The sequence below is a fragment of the Nannobrachium achirus genome (assembly GCF_963921795.1).
Source record: "Nannobrachium achirus genome assembly, chromosome: 11".
Classification (NCBI taxonomy): domain Eukaryota; kingdom Metazoa; phylum Chordata; class Actinopteri; order Myctophiformes; family Myctophidae; genus Nannobrachium; species Nannobrachium achirus.
Window position 1 is genome coordinate 28,302,129 of NC_137820.1, and position 16,791 is coordinate 28,318,919.

At 43.8% G+C, this 16,791-nt stretch overlaps 1 protein-coding gene across 1 annotated transcript in view; it reads right to left on the reverse strand.

Moving 5' to 3' along the window:
* Positions 1-16,791, reverse strand: part of b4galnt4a (beta-1,4-N-acetyl-galactosaminyl transferase 4a) — a gene marked incomplete at both ends in the record, with an annotated part of 477,817 nt that overhangs the window by 176,168 nt on the left and 284,858 nt on the right. The window contains 3 exons of the mRNA XM_080736977.1: positions 9,584-9,684; positions 14,320-14,410; positions 15,831-15,926. Coding sequence (XP_080593103.1) covers positions 9,584-9,684; positions 14,320-14,410; positions 15,831-15,926 — 288 coding nt within the window. The remainder of the gene's footprint in view (positions 1-9,583; positions 9,685-14,319; positions 14,411-15,830; positions 15,927-16,791) is intronic.

The window sequence follows — 16,791 nt, forward strand, 5'->3', positions numbered from 1 at the left end:
GGTTGGTGTGTCTCTATAACTCTAGAACTGGTTGGTAACCAATAGCCAGCGCGCTACCGCGGGTGGGAGTGAGTGAGGGAAAAGACTTAGTTTCCCATGATGCCTTGCAAAATACACATCCGGATTCATGGACTCATGGATTCGTCTCGATCACATGACTATAGAGATACCGTGTACCGATTTACGTGATATTTGGACAAAGTCTGTAGGAGTAATATAAAGAAATGTGTTTAGCGTGGGGGAGGCGCTAAAACAGGCTGATGGGAAATGTTTGGGGCAGAGGTTCTGCTCTGGCCTTCAGGGAGCGTGTGTGCACCGTTTCCAGGCGATCGGGCCAATGTTGCTTGCTGTTCACGGACGGACGGGCGGGAGGACAGACAGACGGAGACAATGACAATATTAATGAACCTTAAATACCACTGTTCTTCCCGGGAGGTCTCCCATCCAAGGACTTGCCAAGCCAACACCTGCTTAGCTTAGCTCAGGGGTCTTCAATGTTTTCAGGCCAAGGACCCCTTAGTTGAGAGAGAGATGAAGCAGGGACCCCCACAACCCTTTCGTAGATTAGTTTCATCGTTTGACAGCACACTCATCAGTGTATTTTGGATTCATGTCAATTTGTGTTTTCAGATATTTAACCACTTGAACCGTCAATACTTAGGCCTAATAAACTTGACCTTTCACTCTGTACTTAGTGTGCTCTGTTTTCCCCTCTACACCAAGTCTCTTTGCCGAAAATAGCCGATCTACAAGCTCACAACGCCTCGCTTGTAGATCTGCTATTTTGTCTTAAGTTCCCATAATGTGGACATTAGGGTTCAAGTGGTTTATATAAAAGTTTCTGTCTCACAAAGATTTGGAGGACCCCCTGTAGTAACTCTGAGGACCCCCTAGGGGTTCCGGACCCCCTGTTGAAGACCCCTGGCTTAGCTTTCAATTAAGCAGCAACAGTGGGTTGCTATGGCTGCGGTCTATGTGCGAAGCGGACCCCGACGCATTGACGCAAAGCAAAGGAGCCTGTGGAGGAACACCTGATCATTCAGAGTGCGGTTCCCATGGGGAAGCATCCCACACATCCCACACACACCCCGGAATGAATGACTCATTCCAACATACACCAGGCACGACAACATGCTGACGAGGTCTCCACAGAAACGCTGCAGAAACGCTGCCGTTCCCTGCCTCTCATCCCCGTCAGCAGGGGCGTCACAAGGGGGGGGGAAAGTGAGACTTTACTAGGGCCCAAGGTGGAGGGGGCCCTAATTATTTTATACTTAAGCTATTGAAAAATAGCTGTGAGCTTGTATATCTGCTATTTTTTAAAAGTCGTGAAAATGTGTGCAAATCTTTGAATATATGTATTCTTTAAGCAAACACTTTTAACTCAAATTTTGCTTCTGGGGGGTCCCTGGAACTAAATATTTTGAGATGGGGGTCCGTGGCCAAATACATATCATTTTGGGGGTCCTTCATATGAAAAGGTTGGAGCACCACTGACATAGAAACATAGTTTTTTTCAAAAAGCCTTAGAAGGATTTGAAATATTCAAAGATTCTTACGATTTTTCAAAAATAGCAGATCTACAAGCTCGCAGCGCGGCACTCGGTGCCGCGCTGTGAGCTTGTATATCTGCTATTTTTCAGTAGTTAAAGCACATGGGCCCCACAGTGAATCCTTGTACCCAGGGCCCAGAATTTGATGTGACGCCCCTGCCCGTCAGGGCTAAAAGCCAGCTATAGCACGACGACAGCAACATTCCACAAATACATCACCGCTGTCGGAGTGGAAAACCTCGTATATCAGGGGTCTTCAGTGTTTTTCAGGCCAAGGACCACTCAGCTGAGAGAGGTATGAAGCAGGGACCCCCCCCCCCCCCCCAATACATACTTTTGTATTGATTTCATAGATGGCTTCGCAAAGCGGTACACAGCATCTCTACAGTCATGTCATCAACATGCATCTGTCCCATCTAGTACCACCATCAGGCCGACTTTTGCTAAACACATTTTTGGACACTGCTCCAAAAGATTGGCTCTAAAATCACGCAAAGCGGTACACAGTATCTCTTGTCATCAACATGGATCTGTCCCATTTCCCATATTCCCTCCTGATTGGCTAACATTGCCTTCTAAAGTTTGTGTATGCGACCTGGCGGTCGCTTATCTCCCGATTTAGGGAGTCTTACTGGTGTAACGTTGAGTTGGATTCATGTTAAAGTGTACTTTCGGTGATCCAGCTGCTAAAACCTCAATACTTAGAAAACTTGTACTAACTTGGTCTGCTCTTTTTTCCCCCACTACAACAAACCTCTTTGCCGAAAATAGTCAATCTACAAGCTCACAACTACACAATACTCAGGTATAGTAGTTGGGTATAGTATAGAAAGGGAAAAATGGTTTTCAAAAAACAGCAAACATAGCAGATCTAGAGCTTTTTGCTGCTTTTGTAAGCCATTAATTTCCATATATGAAACATGGAGACGAGTTACAAGCTCCAGCAATGAGAGAGGCCTTCAGTGACTGGTACAGGCTGTGCACTGCAGACAGACGGAAAATAGGAACACCGGAAAAATGACGCTGTGTTTTTATTTATTTATTTTTTTGACATGTAGAAGAAGCAAAGCGATCTAAAATTGGCTTCAAATAAAATAAATAAATAAAAACGTTTCACCTCACCAAAGCAATTGTGTGTGTGTGTGTGTGTGTGTGTGCTTGCGTGCGTGCATGCGTGTGTGTGTGTGTGTGTGTGTGTGTGTGTGTGTGTGTGTGTGTGTGTGTGTGTGTGTGTGTGTGTGTGTGTGTGTGTGTGTGTGTGTGTGTGTGTGCATGCGTGCGTGCATGCGTGCGTGTATGCGTGCGTGTATGCGTGCGTGTGTGCGTGCGTGCGTGCGTGCGTGCGTGCGTGCGTGCGTGCGTGCGTGCGTGCGTGCGTGCGTGCGTGCGTGTGTGTGTGTGTGCGTAGCAGAGCAAAGCTGGATTTATACTCTGTGGTAGGCTGATGTCTCACACCATGAACATACAAACATCTACAAACTCCCAACGTGTCGCAGACACGACACGTCTATATATTGTATTAATTGGGAAGAAAGAATGAGTGTACTCAATCCAGAAATTATTGGTGATGTCGGGAAGAAACCTCTTATCTCCATAAATACTTTGCTACTGCTACTTTTGCTGTTTTTTCATCTTATTTTATTTGAATCCTGAAAAGTAACAGTTTCGGACAGGTTTCCACCCGACAGAGACGGCATAAGGCCTGTCCATACTCTCTCTATCCGAAACGGAACTTTTCGTCGGAAAGGTCCGGTTCAACTACTACAAAATGACGTCACTCGCAACTTCTGAAAAGCATTACGCCGAATTAAAGCACGGAAAGCTGCACATCGGAAAGTCGGAACTCTCTGACGAAAAGTCCGGTTTCAGAGAGAGTATGTACAGGCCTATAGAATGTTTGGAACCTGTGTGTTGTGCCTCCAGATAGAATTTCATATCTTCCATTTTTTTTTGGGTCCAAATGGTTGTTTATGTCATGAGTTATATTAGAATTCTATGGCTGTGATTCCAGAAAGAGTTGCTGAACAAGTTTGAGCCTATCACAGATATCTTCAAGACACAATCACACAGAATTTTAAGGACTATAGGAAATGTGCTTCAAATATCTGGCAGGATGGTTTCCTTCATGGTGTGTACACCGCTGCTAACCCTAACCAATTAGCTTGGCTACAAACATCCAAAGTCCATTTTGTCCTGGGCTTTACGTGCTGGTTCTCGGCAGTGAAAGTTTGAACGTCTTAGCGGGTGCACACAGCCCTCTCAAACCTGCCTGAAGACCAGAAGCCTAATATCTACCTCGGCCCGAGCCAATTCACATGGTTACGCCGTGCCTGGTGAAGGCTGACAACATTGTGGAGAATTAAGAGAGGAGCAAGGACATTTCTAGCCTTTACAGCTGAAACTCTTAACAGCCAGCATTAAGCTTTTCCCCCTCCACCAGATTAGTAAAGCATCGATTCTGCCTGCGCTAGGCATAAAATCACACAAGTGTGATATGCAAAGGCAGCAGTTATGCGTACGCCACATTCTCTTCAGCCCACTTGTGAATGCCTAGCAAAAAAAAAGTATTAACTTTAAACTAGTAGAGAGTCCTCTTTATCCATGAGACTAAAACTACATCATGCAATGAATTGGGTTGAGAGCAACGTGAAAGAACAAGACAGCCGGTGAAGGAGGATACTCAATTTCAGGGGGTTGGAAGAGGTACTTAAGATTTTTTTTTTTTTTTTACTTAAATACAGCAATACCACAGGGTGTATTGGCATCAAAATATAATTAAAAACGACACATTTTTAAATGTTAAAATTTTGTCAAAATCTTACATAATATAGTATATCGCCACTGTCGGGCAGGAACCTTGTATCTGTAAGTTTCAAATGTGTAATTTTTTTTGCAAAGTAAAGCACTGCTTCACCATACAAGGCCATCGCACAAAAGTAGTGAAAACAGCTGATCTACAAGCACACAACGCCGGCATTGTGTGCTTGTAGATCGTCTGTTTTCACTAGTTTAGATCATTTTTTAAATGGTAAATCTAAAACGAAAGTTTTTGGACATACAAGGTTTCCACGCGACTACGACGATATAGTACTAGTAAGGCGCCTCAGGGAGACATGCAACCTCGAGGTCTCGCCATGTCTTGGCCGTCTGTCCAGTGATGTATATCGGACCAGTTACCCATATATGGAGATCCATGTACTGTATATGGAGATATGCCGTGAGACCCCAAACATGCTTACACAGTTATTTGTTATGTGAAAATCCTATGACTTCTATCACATCTGACATCATACATACAACCAGTAAGACTCCCTAATCGGGAGATAAGCGACCGTAGGTCACTTAGCTCCACAAATAGGGCAAAATTATTTTTTGCCAAAATCTTCCTGATCCATGTTGATGACATGAGTGTAGACATACTGTGTAGTGATTTTCGTGATTTTAGGGCAAAATCTGTAGGAGCAGTGTCCAAAAATGTGTTTTTAAAAATCGGCCTGGAGGTGGCGCTATATGGGAGAGATTCATGTTGATGGGATGAGTGTAGACATACTGTGTACCGATTTGCGTGATTTTAGGGCAAAAATTGTAGGAGCAGTGTCCAAAAATGTGTTTTGCAAGAATCGGCCTAATGGTAGCGCTAGAAGAGGGCCATGTGAGAAATGAGGGGTGGGGTCTCCGCGCCGCCAAGGCGGACGAATAGGTACCGGCCCCGGCTGTCCCGGTCGCTCCCAGCCGGAGTTACGGCATTTTATGTGAGCTGCAGTGTAGGGGGTCCTCCACTGGGGGCGCCACCACTTTTGCATCCGTTCTGGAGCACCAGGAGTCGGTGGTCCCCGGGAATTCCCCGTGAGCAGCCCCGTTGGGGTGGTCATTTGGTCAGTTTAGCACATTTGGTCATTTTTTACATCTGGGGGTCCCCCAGGGACCTGGGGGTCCCTGGAGCTCCGGGGGTCCTTGGAGGTTGTAGTTTGGCAGGCAAGAAGCGTGTGTGCAAAATTTGGCATGGATCGGGGCAACAGTTGCGGAGATATGAGCAGGGCAATAGTGTGACGTGTGAGGTGTGACAGACAGACTGACTTACACTTTGTGCAGGGTTTGATAGTAAATGCGACCTACGGTCGCAATAACTTTCATGCCCAAATGGAGATCCCTGTCTGAACCAGCCACGCCCTACTTGATCATAATACTTTATCATAATACTAACAGCGTAACACAAAAGTATCAAATCTACAAGCTTGAAACACGGGAAGTGATGAGTTTCGAGGTTGACGATCTGCTTCTTTAGCTGTTTTTTAATTTAAACCCTGAAAACTAACAGCTTTGGACGTAGGAGGTCTCCACTGACGGCGACAAAATGTCAGAGCTTGTGATCTCTGGCCGTGGCAGGCGCTCCCCTGCCATTACGTGGCTGATATTTCTCTAGCAGCCGCAGCCGCTCTAAATGCCACATCAATATTCACCAGCGGCTAATTAATCCCTGCTCCCCATGGCAGCACGGTGACATCTCACATTCTGTTAGGAATGCAGATGGTTCCGTTTGGACCTCTGTGCTCCACACACACATTTGCCCAGAGGGACATGCATCCTTATAGCAGTGTCTTACTGTCCTTATGTAAGCAATTTACCCCGAGTGAGAGGACATTATGCTCTGATAATGTCCTGTGTTAGGGGGTGATCGGACGAGGCGAAGCCGAGTCCGATAACCCCCTAACACAGGACATTATCAGAGCATAATGTCCGACCCCGAGTGGTAAATAGCTTTTCTACCACTTTTTCCCATATACATGAAAGAAAACACATAGTTGTAACTTGCAAGGATCTTAAGTTACAATCATTATTGCCTATAAAACTTCCGCCATAACAACAAATAGTGCCACAAACAACATCTTCTACTCACCACCAGATGGCGCCAACTCCATGCTGAGACAGATGTCGCCTTACGCGACCGAGTATTTCCCGGTGAATCTGTGCGCAAAGGTGGGGGCCGATGGGCAAGGAGGGTTGCGAGCTTATGAGAAACAACTAAAATAAGACCTTAAAACCTGGCGAAAACAGTTGCGTGAATTAGCGCAAATGGAAAACATTCAATTAACTTCTGAAAAGCCTACACGGCCTTTAAACAGCGTGCATACGGTGCATTAGATGAGGATAAATGAAATCATTAAATGGAAATCATTAAATTAACTTCTGAAAAGGCTTCTTCTAAGCCTACACTATATAGCCTACTAAAAACGAGTGAATCTTGCCACACGTGAATAATTGTGGTTCAGTGGTTGTAAACAATAACACAGACAATATAAAATCCTTAGTCTAGTTGTGGGAAGAAAAGGATATCATCATCATCATGGCCCCAAATAACTTTTAAATATCTTGCAATTGGAGACGAGTCTCTTACTAAATCGGCAAGAGTGCCTCTCATTTTCAATACATAAAGGCTAAGCTATAGAACCTCTCCATCATCAGCAATAGTCAGTGGTGGTGCGTGTCCCCCAGACCCCCACACTCCCAAGCCCCCACCTTTGCGCACAGATTCACCGGGAAATACTCGGTCGCCTAGCTTACAGCTAAGCTAACGTCAGTTAAAAGCACCGTTCCGGCCGTAAATAGAGGCTGTTCGCTTCCAGAAAGGCATAGGTTCAGAGAAAAGGGGCTTTAAAGTTGGCGGATTGCATTGGATCCAAATAAATCGGCGACGATAGTACGCACGTTGGTAAACATAGGACCGCTGCGACCGTCATTTGTTGGTGGGGGGAAAGGTGTTCCGACCATAGCGTTCCGACTCCCTCCTGAAGTCCCCGGATGCGTTCATCGCGTATTGATCTCGGAAATGTGCCTCATTTGCATGTACATCCGGGCATTTCACACATTCCGGCTATTGTGGCCTCATTTACTACTGTTTTAAGCCAATCACAATCCAGTATTTGAACACGTGACTAGAAAAAGTGGTAGAAGCAGTATTACTGCATCCTTTCCATTGCTTTGACTAGAACTCAGGGCGTTTGCCTAGCCTGGGCTGGCTTCCAATTTCGGGCTTTTGATCCGGTCGGGAGCGGATGGCGTCCTACGTAATTCTGTAGTCAAAACGGACTACACTTTGGCAGGAAACACAAAACCGGAAACAGTTTTAACCCCTACTTGCGCATGCGCTAACTGGGTTGAAACTGTTTCCGGTTTGGTGTTTCCTGTCAAAGTGTAGTCCGTTTCGAATACAAAATGACGCAGGATGCCATCCGGTCTAGACCGGATCAAACAACCTGTTTTGTAAACGAAGACCAGGCTTTCTCCCAGCAGAAAGCCTGATGAGGCGAGGTTAGCGTTTGCCTACCTGAAAGCAGTGTTGCCAGGTCTGCTCATTATAAGCGACTTTGATCTTGTTTTCCTATAATCAACATTCTTTTAGAAAATAGCTTATGTAATAGAGCTCAAGAGGTGAAACTGGTCGCTTCTTTTGGGCTCGTTTTCGTAGACCTGGTCGCTTGTTCACTCACAGAATCTGGCAAACGGAGGCACTGTGTTCTCCATGCAGAGAGGAAAAAAAACAACAACACAGCAGCGCTATTAATAGCCTACTAGCTTTGCTTTGGATTCGATTGGAATAGGAATTGAGAGTTGAGATTGAGAATATGGTATATAGTTAAAATGTGCGTTAAAAGGCTTGTGTGGTTCTGCATCAGTAGAAAACTGTCCAATCACAACCCCCTCAATCCTACCGACTCCTAGAAAAAGACGTCTCAAGACTGAACAAGCCCGGTTCTCCAACAACGGGTCCCGACGGCTTTATCGACGGCAAGCGTCTCTTGCCGAAAAGCTGCTGATGGCTCCCTTCGGCAGCAAACGCTTTCCGCCGCCTTCCGCCACCGACGTCGTCCAAAAATCTGTGCGGTTAAAACTGACCTTTAGATATTCTCTGTAAAGTCATGTCATCAACATGGATATGTCCCATTTCCCATATTCCCTCCCGATTGGCTACCATTGCCTTCTAAAGTTTGTGTACGCGACCCGGCGGTCGCTTATCTCCTGATTAGGGAGTCTTCCTGGTTCATTAGTGCTTACTCACACACAATGTCATACAAAGCCGTAAAGAAAAACGTATGGTGCAATTACATATATATGGCTAAAATCTAAAAGGACAGATGCTTTCCCGTTTCTAAGGGGATAACCCTCTGGAGACTCCGTATCTTTGTGTTACACGGAAGCCCGACACATACTGAGCCGGGCACACTCAATTTGTGTGACAAACTTCTTCTTCCATAAAAATAAAAGGGCACTTCAAGGTGAAACGTCAGTAACCCCTGCAATCTTTATTGGGGTAGTCTCTTCTTAAGTTCCCAGGTGTTGTTATTTTTATTTGTCCCACTGTTGAGCACCGAGCTCTTAACACTTATGTTGCAATGATTTTTTCTCTTCAATGTCTCGCGTTGCCATGGTTACCATAGACTTCCATGTAATTGTGCAATTGTGTAAAAAGTGCACGCCCATGCCTAGATGATGCACCATGTGTGTAGATGCTGTTCACAGCTTTCAAACAAAAAAATCCGCTTGGAAATCCGTTCAGGCATTCATGATTTATGGGCCATTATGTTTTCTACAGATGTAAACAAACATGGCTGCCATGTTTGAAAGAATGGGTTGGTATGGGGGTTAAACATGCAATTTCGCGATCGCGATCATGCCTAATACATTTCTGGAGGTCCAAAAATTTTTTTTGAAAAAAAAATTAAAAAAAAAAAAAAAAATCTTTTTTCAAAAACGGCCCAAACTCGGGAAACTCGGGGTTGGCACAGCGTTGGTATCAATACAAACTCGGGAAACTCGGGGTTGGCACCAGATGTGTTAATTGGACTTTTCCGTGTGACTTTAAAGCTTCTTTACCCGCTTTGTTTTATGTCATGTACCGAGATGTTTTATTGTTGTCCAGCACCTTGTAACTCTCATTCTGAAAGGAGCTTTACAGTACAAACAAAACCTTACCGTACCCTTTTCAAACAACCAACGTGTATATAATATATAAAGACGCAGACGTTGCTTACCTGCCCCACATAGACCAGCAGCCGGGCGTTGAGGGGGCTCTCATCAGGGCTCAGCCAGAACTCAGAGTTATCATCAGACGACACAGAGAACTGGAAATCACCTGTGGGAGACAGTAGACGCACATGAACCCCAGTGTCAGGACAGTCTGCCTGTGTGTGCTAGGGCATTAACAAAAATGTCGACAAGTCGACTCAGTCGACATCATTACACAAGTCGACTACCACCAGAGAATGTCGAAAGTTGAAGTTGAAAATAAATAACACTTTCTATTGTGAAAATTTCTGCCTCTGGACAATGTTTAATTTGTCATTTTAGAGGTATTAAAAAGTCCTTAAATTGGCACTTTAGAAATGTGAAGATACCCTCTATACACTTAAACTTTATGTTTGTTTGTTTACTGTTGAGTGAGAAAACAATGTTTCACATTAAAGGTGATACACCATGAAATTTCACTTTTCCTATTTTAAAACCTTTTTTTGGGGTCCCACTAGCACCTTCTATCCTCACAAAGTCCCATTTCTGACCGTTGTGTCTTTCTCTGGTTTTGAGAAGGCGAAGGTTAAAAGTATCCCACAGGTTCTCAGAACAGGCTGTCCAGATTTGCTGCCGATTGTGACGTCATCTGCCGATTGTGACGTCATCACAAAAATACAAAAAAACTAAAAAAAATATTTTTTTTCAAAAAAAAATATTTTTCAAAAAAAATATTTTTTTTCAAAAATATTTTTTTGGGGGGGGGGGGGGGGGGGGCGCAGTTCAGGCCAAAGGTGGTACTGCAGCTGAAATGCTCTGAGAGCCATTCAAAAATGAGAGAGGCTCTCTATTCAGGAGTGGTAATTTAGCCTCAAACCTTTTGAAAAACGTTTTTGGGACATAAACAATATGACATAAATACTTTTTAAATGCATGGTGTATCACCTTTAAGTTAATCATCTGGGGACCCCCCAAAATAATTGGGGGGTCGTGTGATGTGATCATCAAACGATAAAGTCAACTTCAACTCAACTTTTTACTGAGTCTAGTCCACTTGCAAAAATCACAAGTCGTTAATGCCCTAGTGTGTGTGTGCGCGCGTTCGTCCGTCCGTGTGTGCGTATTAAATCCAGGCTGATGACAATGCAGTGGCCTTTTTTCCCGAAGCAATGACTACATGTGTCCAAAATGCAGTAATATAATGAGTGTTCAGGGTCAGTCAGCAGCACTCTCTCTCTCCCATGATGAATTGGGAACTATTGCCGCATTTGCTTCGTGGCAGGATATCAGGATATTTATTATAGCGCTGATCAGAGAACATTGTGCAAAGCGTGTCCAATCGGCTTGATTTGGCCAATCAAATCCGTATGTTACGCTTCTGAAGCCCACGTTGCAATTTTAACATAATAGGATCCACGGCGCACCTTTGTTTTTAACGACTGCAATGGCAGTCTGACTTTTTAATCCACTAAGACTCACTTGACATTTTGCCAGCCATTTCTTCTAAAGCATAAAGTTTGGCTGATATTTGAGGAAAGCCATCTGCTAATTTCAGCGCAGAAGGAAATACGTTGTTGAGACTTTTAAATGTAAGCTTGAGATACCATAGATAATTCAAAACCAATGAATACAAGTTAAATTACGATTGCTTTTTAATATAATAATTATAATAATAATAAACATTATTTATATAGCACCTTTCATGACAAGGAATGTAGCTCAAAGTGCTTTACAGTGCAAAAAGTAATGCATTTTAAAGATTGATTTGAAAAGTCTAGACAAATACTGTCCCTGGGAGAAAGGCTGATTCAAACACCCGCGACTTATTAGCGGCGCAATGAGCTTTAGCTAACACTGGCTCGATTATGCAGGTACATTCGCCATTTCATAATGACTTTCACCACGACTTTGACTGTGCAATAACAAAATGTAAAAAAACATTAAGATTAAAGCGAAGCAATTAACGGCAAATGGCCCTATGTTAACGTACGATACAGCAGTCCAAAAGCCCGTGAATAGACAATGACACGCATTGACCCCAATATGGTCCCTTTAATCTGCTCCGCCGGCGAACAGGCGACGCAAAATGGCTCCCGACGCCTAAACGAGTGGCAGGTAATTGAGTTGCTCTTCTTGTCCTCAGGGGTGTGTATGAACGTTCAGCCACCAATAGAGAAAACATTGTGTCACACAGCTCACCTTAAAGTTAGACAAGAGGCCACAGTCAATTAGAATGTCATTAATAACTTCATTGTCTGCACCTTCTCGAAAGGGGGAACTCATTTCAGTTACCATAGAAACTACTAGCTTAGAGGCTAGCGCTTGTGGCATTTACTGTAGCCAATGGCAGGGTGGTAAACTGACACCGCTTGGCCGCTGTACCACTGGTTCTCAACATGGGGTCCGGGGACTACCAAGGGGTCCAAGTGGACGCTTACGGGTCTGTAACTGTGTGAGTGTGCACACATGGAACCAAATGGACCTGTAAGGGTCTGCAAATTGAACCATAATGGACCCGTAAAGAACTGCAAATGGAACCGTAATGGACCCTTAAGGGTCCATTTGTAAGTAAGTAAGTACATTTAGTTTAGCACGTCTCACAGAGAGACTCACAAAGTGCTTTACGTCAATAAGAATAAAAACACAGCAATTCAAATTACAAATCAACAGAAACACAAACTGAACAATTAATCTCAGAAACAATTACATGTGGTTCCATTTGTGCACTTAAAGCTATACTGTGTAAGATTCTCAACTAGTGGTCAGTAGCCATATAGCAAACCGCGGTCGCGTTCGCGTCTTTCGCCCGTTTTTCGTACCTTCACACCCCCGCGTCTGCCTCCACAACGCCGAGAGCTATCTTTAGAGGGGTCCCTGGTTCCTGGGCGTTCAGGCATTCCGGAGAAACGGACGACTTCACCCTGCCTGGTAGGCGAGATTACTTTTTGAGTAAAGAGACACACGGCGACTACAAATATGGCGACCCCACTTCAAGACCAGGGCAGATAAGCTGTGATTGGCCGGTAGTGTACCATGTGTGCATGATCGGCGATGTGATTGGGCAACGTATACACAACGTATACAGATGATGCAGATTACGTCATCATGGCGCGAAATTCTCCCCCCCTCACGGCTCATAGAAAACATATAAAGAGAAGGCTTCAGAAGCTGAAAATAACGGAGTGGGTGTTCTAAAACTTTAGCGATTTAACAGTTAGGACAATTTTAAGATTTGTTTTATAAAAAAAGTTACATAGTAAAACTTTAACTCTAAATCCATCTATCTATCGTTCATATTAGCTACCTTATTGATGATAAAAACTTTTCCAAACATCACAGATATTTCTGAGAACAGCACATGCAAGCTTGTACTAGCTTGCTGCAAAAAGTGACGCTCTGTAAGCTTGTATAGCTGCTATTTTTGAATAGCCAACATATAAATAGATAGTGTTTAAAATGATTGTGATGCTATGTTAACTACTTTAGCTGGGGACCCCACTTTGAGAACCACTGCTAATTACTAAATTGTAGCCGGGAAATAGGCTGGTTTTACACGTCAACTTTTGCTCAATCTCGAGTAAAATTCACATCCACACCCGTCAGTTTAAAACTTTGTTATCAATATTCTCTCCTTCTTTCCGTTCGCAGTGTCCATTGAAGTTGAGTGTCAGCTGAAAAGTGTGCACCGCCTCCAGAGTGCTCTCAAGTGCTCCCGTGATGACGGGTGTTTGAGATGAGCGCCTTGCCTTTTCATCTGGGGAGAAAAGGGCCTTGGCGGACACAACAACAACCCATCAGTGCTGCATATTTGAATGGCTCTGGAGGGCAGGAATTAGGAGGAGTATTGCAAGGACACTTGCTCTAAAGCACTTAAGCCCCGAGGCAGGTTGTTGCTAAGCTTCCATCATATTCAACTACGTGGGAAAAGAGAAGGAAACTATATGGATCGTAACCACGTGAACCCCTTGTGTTCCTACTTTGGGGGCAAACGTTCTGCAGAAATAGCAGATCTACAACTCATACCGTGTCGCAAAGCGACGCGTCAGGAACTTGTGGATCGGCTATTTTCCTGGGAAGAGATGGTAGGGAAAATGTCAACGAACTACAGTATATAAGATGGTTAAATCTGTTTAACCCATTTAGAGCCCGGACATGAAAGGGTAAGTTGTCCAGAGTGCCCGCATTTTGTCACGTTCGCGGCCACTCTCTTATTTTGAAGGCCCGGAAGTAGATTGCGCTGACGGTTCCTCTTGACGATCGTTCTTGACTCACCCATTACAAGTTCCTGTTCAGATGGTAAACAGAGATCTAAGATGGCGGCCTCCATACTTTAGCTATTTTATCGAGTAAACATGCCAGCATTCGCATCAAAAGTCTTTTTTTGGAGAAAATGGACTGTAAAGTTCAGAATAGACATCGTTTCCTATGGGCCGTGACACTTTTGCGTGCACGTTGGACGTGCGATGGAGACGAATCGCGGACTTCACCCATGCCAGCCTTATTCACAGGACCGAAGGTAAGCCCTGCCAGCTTTACTGTATATACAGTATATTTCGCGCGACATCGCAGGATGGGCACTAGATGAGTTAACATGATTCCATGTTACGTGTGTGTGTATGAGAGAAAGAGAGAGAGAGAGAGAGAGAGAGAATAATTCCTGTCTGAATGGTGGCCCACTGTCTCAGACTTTGAAAAGGCTCTGCTCGAGGGCACTCAGCCCCTGGGACACAGAGAAACGGTGGCTAATGAGCAGACAGTTTACCGTCTTTGTAAGGATGGAGGAAGCCAAAGACTCTCAGGCCATAGTTCTTCCACTTGGGAGCAACCGCCAGCTTCTTCACCGTGGTTCTGGTCTGCAAACACAACACAACACAACGCAGATGTCACCATCACACACTGTTACAGCCACTGGTGGAAAGTATAGCTAACTACAATTACGTACTGTACTTATGCACAGGTTTGAGGTACTTTACCTATACTTTACGTACTGTATACTTACTTATCGTCACTGTCGGGCAGAAACCTCGTATTCCTATGTTTTCAAATTTGTACATTATTTCGCAAAGCAAAGCCCTGCTTCATCATACAAGGCTGTCACACAAAAGTAATGAATACAGCAGATCTACAAGCACACAACGCCTCGCGGAGCGAGGTGTTGTGTGCTTGTAGATCGGCTGTTTTCACTAGTTTAAATCATTTTTAAAATGATAAATATAAAACAAACGGTTTTGGACATACACGGTTTCCACCCGACAACGACACTATACTACATATATATATATTTTTCGATTCTTAATACTTCCACTAAATCTCAAATATTGTTTTTTACTCCACTGCAATTATTGGAAAACTTTAGTTACCCATTACTTTGTAGATTAACCAATTCAACCCTATTTGAGGTACTTTATCTATTCGAAAACAGCAGAGCTCGTAGAAGAAGTTTGTCAGACTGCTTTATTAGCAGTTCGCATAGGAAAAGCACAAGAGAGTACAGTTCAGATACAAGTTTTTTTGTTTTGCTATTGCTACTTGTACCTCTCAGTTGTTCTTTCACCACTGGTTAGATCAAATCCCTCAGGCGAACCCAAACACAACATGCAGGCAGGGAAAAGACAAGGCGTTTACCTCAGTCGAACAAAACAGCTTTGACTAGACCTTTTTTTCTATAGGAAAATCAATGACAGCTACAGTATGCTGGAATGGGAATACTGGATTTCGGCAGATGAACAGAAACAACACAGAGACCCCCACGAGGAGGGGTAAACAAACGGAGAGTTACCGCTATTGGCGTCACAAGGGGTAGGAAAGTGGGACTGAGTTACCAGGGCCCAAGGTGGAGGGGCCCTAGTAACTTTAGCCATTGAAAAATAGCAGATATACAAGCTCACAGCGTGGCACCGAGTGCCGCTCTGCGAGCTTGTAGATCTGCTATTTTTGATAAGTCGTGAAAATGTGTGCAAATCTTTGAATATATGTATTTTTTAAGTGAACATTTGTAACTCAAATTTTGCTTCTGGGGGGGTCCCTGGAACTAAATATTTTTAGATGGGGGGTCCTTCACATGAAAAAGTTTGAGCATCACTGACATGGAAACATAGGTTTCTTGGCACACATTTTCACGATTTTTCAAAAATAGCAGATCTACAAGCTTGTATATCTGCTATTTTTCAATAGTTAACATTCATGGGGGCCCGCAGTGAATCCTTGTACCCAGGGCCCAGAATTTGGTGTGACGCCCCTATTGGCTTGTATTGTTGTGTATAATATACTCACATGAGGATACAGGGGGAAGTGCAGGTTCTTTCTGAGCTGCGCCACAGAGGAGCCGCACCAGTCCTCAAACACATGTAGGTTGGCCTGGCCTTTATACTGCCAACACACAAACACAACACACATCAATGCATGTCATTTCAGAACTAGAAAGATACAACTGGAAGGCGAGTCACACAAATACTGTACATTCCGTCCTTGTCCCTTTTATGCCAATACTGTATATGGAGATCCATGATGTCATCAATATTAAGCCCATATTTTGGAATGCCCATATATGTACATACTGTGTCAGTCTCATGTGGTCTATGATGTCAGACATCTCCATATTTGGGAAAGTTTAATTTTTAATTAAAGTGTTTAATTAAAGTCAGCGAGTAGAGGGTACAGCAGCAGTGACGAACACACACAAACGTGTGTGTGGAGGAATTAATTGGCATAAGACTACATTGGGGAGAGGGATACGAAAAACCAACAACAACAAAGAAGAAACGTTTTCCAAAATGCTTGCCTATAATGAGATGCCCAAAATAGGGATGCCAGGTTGAAAGTGGCTAATGAATGCATGGTTGGGCAGACAAGAAAACACACATCTTTAACTCTTTTACTGCCTTATTTATTATTTATTTATTTGTGCTGCTGCCATCAAAGTAGCTTAAAAGTAGCTTACCTTTGATGTTATAGAAAAATTATCAATGCATTATTTCCCAAAGATTCTTTTTTAAATACTCGATTATAGCTGTACAAATGGCACTTCCCTCGCCGCGTATAGTCAGGGAAATGCATTTTCTAGATCAGGTGCACAGAAAACAGCCAGGAAGTTATTTAACCATCCATTATTGTTTATGTGTGGTGGAGATTTGAGAGCAGTGTTACGGGAGCTGTTTTTACTGTACACACACGCGCGACCCCTCATCAGCTTACAGTGCTCAAACAAGGTAAAAGAACGAACAAACGAACGAGC